The sequence below is a fragment of the Sebastes fasciatus genome, chromosome 23, assembly GCF_043250625.1.
Source record: "Sebastes fasciatus isolate fSebFas1 chromosome 23, fSebFas1.pri, whole genome shotgun sequence".
NCBI lineage: Eukaryota > Metazoa > Chordata > Actinopteri > Perciformes > Sebastidae > Sebastes > Sebastes fasciatus.
In genome coordinates, this window is record NC_133817.1 from 23,607,468 (window position 1) to 23,613,342 (window position 5,875).

The 5,875-nt window shown below is 47.7% G+C and overlaps 1 protein-coding gene across 1 annotated transcript; it reads right to left on the bottom strand.

Annotated features, from left to right (window-relative positions):
* Positions 1–722: 722 nt before the first annotated feature.
* Positions 723–5,586, bottom strand: LOC141761555 (serine/threonine-protein kinase pim-3-like). The gene is made up of 6 exons (XM_074624954.1): positions 5,052–5,586; positions 4,733–4,842; positions 4,545–4,595; positions 4,046–4,409; positions 2,930–3,106; positions 723–2,526 (listed from the first exon to the last, which is right to left on the bottom strand). Exons 1-6 carry the CDS (start codon positions 5,137–5,139, stop codon positions 2,324–2,326), a joined length of 993 nt encoding a protein of 330 aa, XP_074481055.1. The 5' UTR covers positions 5,140–5,586; the 3' UTR covers positions 723–2,323.
* Between the last annotated feature and the right edge of the window lie 289 nt (positions 5,587–5,875).

Sequence of the window (5,875 nt, forward strand, 5' to 3'; positions counted from 1 at the left end):
GAGGCTTTACAGAAGGAATCATTAGCAATTGTTTCAAGTGGAAAAGTATTAAAGGTTCTAATGACACTGATTCACCAGAGGGGGCAGCACCTCCCCAGAAAAACCACCCCACTCACTCCTGCTTCCTGGAAACCCCTCACACACACACACACACACAAACACAAACACAAACACACATGCACAGACACACCGTATCGTCAGCCTGTTACTCATAGCCTTCCAGCACCCAATAACAGGATGACTTATGTTATTGTACTGTAGGTAGGTAAGCAGGAGGCTTAAAATGGAAAAGCAATTGGTTCTATCTTAGAGGCGGCATGTGTGTGATGATGCATAACATCCCCAATCTCTCATTTTTCCTCCGTCATGCCAGCATCACTCCCTCTCCTCCCGCTCGAGACACATCTGTCTCTTATTAGCCCTGCGGTTGCTGCAGGTTGTCATCCAGCTAATGGCTCCTGTGATGTTTCTCCTCAGTCGTGTCACGTGTAACAATGTTGTTATTACTATTGGCAGTGTAAATGAACCAAGTGCTATATTGGGCATGTATATTAGCCTCCCGAGGGAGTGCTGTTAAGTAGATGAGGAATATTGGCTGGGGGTTTCATTAATGTGCAAGAGCGTTTCCACCAAGAACCTTGCTAAATTTGACCGGATGTTGTGGATTAAAACTCATGTAGCTACAAAACACCATGTTCAAAATGATCAAGACACCAGACTTATTTCTGTACATAAAAATGGGAGTTTAATTGAAACTTTTGTATAAAAAAATAGCAATATCCATCCTTCACAGCCACAAGTCACACAGCTAAACTTGAAAGGTCTCCAATATGAGGCTATGTGACAACTATGAAAGCTGTTCCACCCGTTGTTTAGCTTTCCATAGAACTCAAATTGATGTTGACAGAACAGAAACCAGATGGATTTCTCTGATAGTTAGCCATTCAACATTACCAACAGACTTTTTTTAAGTAGTTAAATAACATTCAAATGCTCTTTTCAAATTTAAGTAAACGTTTTATTCTGCTTTACATCGACAACTGCTTCAGTGCATCCTCCACATCTCAAAAAAAAAAAAAATGTCGAAATGTAAAAATAAGTTATAGGAATGCAAACCAAAGGCCAAGTAGGATATGCAAAATTTAGAGGGGATTTTAAGCATAGACAATAAATAAATAAATAGCCACAGAGTGTGGAATGTCTACATGTTTACAAATAAATTAAATGCAAACAGGGAGGAAAAATAATGTACACACAAAAAGAAAAAAAAAAAAAATACACGCTGTACAATATTTGTTGAAAAAAAAAATACATAATTGAGTCCATGAATATTGCATTGATTGTGCATTTCACACCCCAAACCCTGAGGGAGGCCAGGGGCGGGGGCCATGTAGTGTCAAGCAGTGAGATGGCGGGAGGCAAAAAGAAAAGTCAAGAGGGCCACACACCCCGCAACAGGCATGGGGGGAGCAGAGGGGGAGAAAGAGGTGGAGAATGAGGTGGGGGTAGGTGTGTGTGTTGACATTTTGTAGACATTCAGAAAAGACAGGATCCAGTTTCCAAACACCTGTTCAGGCTATAGAGTGAGTGAGCAGCGTTAAAGAGAGCGACACAGAGTTGAGTCGAGTGTTTTTCAAGTATTCCATTGTCAGGAAGGGCCCCCAGCTCCTCCTCTCCGATCTAATGCTATCTTAGCCTCTTGGCTGGGGGCTGGTTGGCTTACAGTGATGAAGAGGAGGGGGGTCAAAACACAGCCTAACCCCCTCCTGACATCACAACACGGGCAACTTAGCCACCAGCCGCGGGCAAATCCAAAAAACAGAGTTGTTGACGAAAGCCCCCCAGAAAAGCAGCTCTCCAAAAAAAGGAACTACAAAATCAAAATGAAAACATTTAAATAAAAAGGTTTTCTCCAAGCTCTATGAGAGCAGCCATGTCTGAATAGGAGGGCCTTGCCAGCTGCATATACCAGCCTAGTAACAAAACGAGTCAAATAAAGTTAAAAAAGGAAAATAAATAGCGCTGGTAAGACCACCCAAACAGAAAAATGTTCCCGATCAGGAAACAAGTATAATCAACTGAGAGGAAAAAAAAGAGGGGATGGGGGAAATTAAGATAAGGAAGAACAAATAATAAATTAGAAATTCCCTACAAAAGAGGAAAATTAAAGTCGATTTTTGTTGCCGGACCAGCTGAGTCAAGCGCCCAGCTGCTGTGATGGGCCAGCTGGGCTACAGGCTGCCGGCCTTGAGTCCATATCACCCCCCCTCCATCCAAACCCCTTCTTTCACCAGAAAGTCTTTTCAGTCCATCAGAGCCGCCCTCAGAGGCTCTCCTTGCTCGAGCTTGTGCTTGACGAAGAGTCTGTGTCGATGGTCCTGAGGCGGATCTCGCCGGCGACCGGCTCCTCTTGTGACTTGGGTGACTCTGTTGTCGTCCTCATCCAGGGGTGGTCGCAAATCTGCTCCAGGGTGGGCCGGTCTGAGGGCCGCAGGGCCAGGCACCATTTGATCAGCTGCTGGCACTCTGGAGGGGAAGACAGAAACAAGGTTGAGTATAAGAGAGAAATGTACCGTACTGTATATGACTCAGTTTGGATGGATCTACAACATCCTAGTGTGTAGGTGGCACAGACAGCCAATAGAATGAGAGCACACATCCTTTTATTGAGTTACCTCCCTAGGGGAACCAGGGCTGTTACACAAAGTGCACCGAGGGAAATCATAGCAGCTAAAATCTCAATTTTAGTTATCAATCATAAATCTGCCTTAGCAGCCATTTCAGCAGCTAATCCATAATGATTGGGAGGTATTACTCTGATGTAAATTGATTTCCAACATAGGCAAACTAGGAGGTCGTACCAGTTCCGGTGGCTAGAGGGCAACAGAGTCAGCTCGTGTCATAATGTGTGTTGTTGTGGTTGACTTACCGGCTGAAACCCTCCTCCTGAAATACAGTCTCCCTCTGAGGATCTCCTCGTCCTGCTCAAAGGGGATGTCTCCACACACCATGTCGTACAGCAGCACGCCTAGCGACCACACCGTCGCTGAGCGACCGTGGTATCTATGGAAGCGGATCCACTCTGGCGGGCTGTACACTCTTGTACCTGAAAAAGAGAAAAGTGGGGAGGTGAGTGATGAGCACGTCTTCTGGGAAATATTGTATGAAAAAGATTGTTTAAATGTAATATGATAAGAATATATGGGGCATCAGTGCTTGAAATGTGGGAACAGCAGAGAGACTGAATAAAAAAAGCTGAGTAGAATTAATGTGTCTGTGTCTAAAATGGCTGAGTCATAGTAGAAATGCTTTCCATCTTCCTTCAGCCACAAAACACAAACTGGGTGACCTGCCTAAGTCTCCTCCCTTTCTTTTCCTCCCCCCTCCCTCCTTTTCTTTCCCTCCCTCCTTCTCCTCCCCCCTCCCTCCTTTTCTTCTCCTCCCCCCTTCCTCCCTCCTGAAAGGAGGAACTTGGATACCAAACAAAAAAGGCAATGTGAGCCCATCACGTGAACCACCGACTCGGGTTTCACAACAAACAGATGTTACGTGGCACTGACCTAATACCCACAAACTGAGACTGTTACTCAGCTTTACTGACCAAATAAGAACCGGAAACAACACAGCAGTACACTCGGGCTCACAAGACGAGGGTGAATCAGAGATAGAACCAGAGATAGAACCGGCAGTATTAATAGACTGTGAGTCATAACTGACTATCCATAAACATGCGCGTCATGCATCCCGGTAAAACACTCATCGATATCCCTCCGTTATACCGATATGAGCCCCGAGGCGAGGAAAACCCTCCAACACACACACACACACACACACCACTAGAGCACCACAGCACTGCGTCACAGCCTCGTGCACGCCTCCATGTCTGACTGTAGCACCGCGGAGCATCAAGGGCAAACCCATCCAGCCCACACGGAGACGTGTTCACAACAACACACTACACACTACACATCCAGCATTGTGACTTCTTATTATAGCTATCATGTAACAGGAGAGAGGGTGGGGGGCGAGGGGGTCAGCTGCTTACCGTCGAAGTCGGTGTACACGGTGTCCTTGAGGATCGCCCCGGATCCAAAGTCAATGAGCTTGAGCTCCCCGGAGCGCAGGTCCACCAGCAGGTTCTCGTCCTTGATGTCTCTATGGACCACCCCGCAGCTGTAGCAGTGTCTCACCGCCTCCAGCACCTGGCGGAAGAAGCCCCGCGCCGTGTCCTCGTCCAGCGCGCCCTTCTCCGTGATGAAGTCGAACAGGTCCTTCACGAGCTCCGGTCTCTCCATCACCATCAGCCAGCCGTCCGCGCGCTCGTAATAGTCCAGCAGTTTGATAACCCCGCGAAACGAAGAGCTGACCTTCTTCAGCAGCAGGATCTCCAGAGGAACCATGGACCCGTTCTACAGCACAGAAACCAGCATTTAGTATCGAGATCAAGGGAGAATGGCTCTGTATCAATGCATTAACATCACAACACCCCCACCCAGCAGCAGGGGGGGGGCACCAAAACAAACCACACTGATCAGAGTACTTACTATCGTGCCCCACTCGGTCACCCGCTCCTTAGCAACGTGTTTCACAGCGACCTGTAATATCACAATAAAGAAGAGAAACCGGTCAGATATCGGGTTGTATTCCCGGTGGCGATCAAAGGACGCCCCGGCTCTAATGGCGTCACATGATCACAACATAGACCCGATCCCTAGACCTGATCCCTGCTTACCGGTGCGCCATCAGAGATCCGGCTGCCGGCGTACACGGTGCCGAATCCTCCGCTGCCCAGCACCGATCCCACCTGGTAAACCTTCTCAAAGGGCTCCTTCTCCACTTTAACTGCAAATAAAAGAGAATCATGTTCAAATAAGTGAAACATTTCACAACAAACAGCGCGTAGTGCGAGATCAGGCTGTTATTATCTCTGGTCTACTAGCAGCTCTAGAGCCGCTCAGCTGAGACGGTTAGTAGCTTTACTCTATAGATCAGCACCGTTAAATAAACCAGCAGCTGTTAGATCACATCAGAGGAGAGATAAGGTGACTCACCCGGCTGGAGCTGGATCTTCACTGGTAGATGGTCCATGCTTGAAGGGCTGCAAATGTGCGAAAATGAACCAAACTTTGACAACAACATATTCCCGCTGAAGAGCCGCGAGACAATCCCTGTTCACCCGCTGAGAGGCACCGCAACCGGAGGAGAAGGACAAATGTGGTTGGAACCGTAACCGTCTTCTTGGCTTCTAGTGGCTAGTAATCTAATATAGATCCAGTCCAGCAGTGCGCACACTGCGCCGCTCCGCCGCTCAGCCGCACCGCGCCCGTCACACTCCTCTCACGACCGTGTAGTCGTGCTCCGTCTCCCGAACACCGGCATGAAAGTGACCTCTGTGAGTCGACTGAACGCAACAAACCCAAACAGTCCTCTGAAGTAGTAAAAGCCCGAACAGTCCGCTGTGCGTAGCAGCCGTGTGGACGCTAGTGTGCGTGTAGAGAGGTCGACGGTAGAGTGAGTGTACAGGTCCTCTGCAGCTTGTTGTGATCCTGAAGGAGAGTGCTCGCTGTCTGAGCTTTGGCGCGGTCTGCCTGAGCCAATATTTTGACGCGCAGTAGGATTGTGATATCCCTCCGCCACCAATACAAGTCGACACGTTTGCTTAATTACAGCGTAAAATCGCCACTTTTCACTAAATACACATTCACATGAACACATTGGATGCGCATTGTGATTTTATCACACTTTTATTCAATAATATTATCGAAATAAAACGTTTCATTGCGCACTACTTTCTCATAGTACTAGACGCCCAAGAATCCCTTGTCTGGAAGCTCTGCGCTGTGTTCACTATCGACTCGGAGGCGACGACCAATCA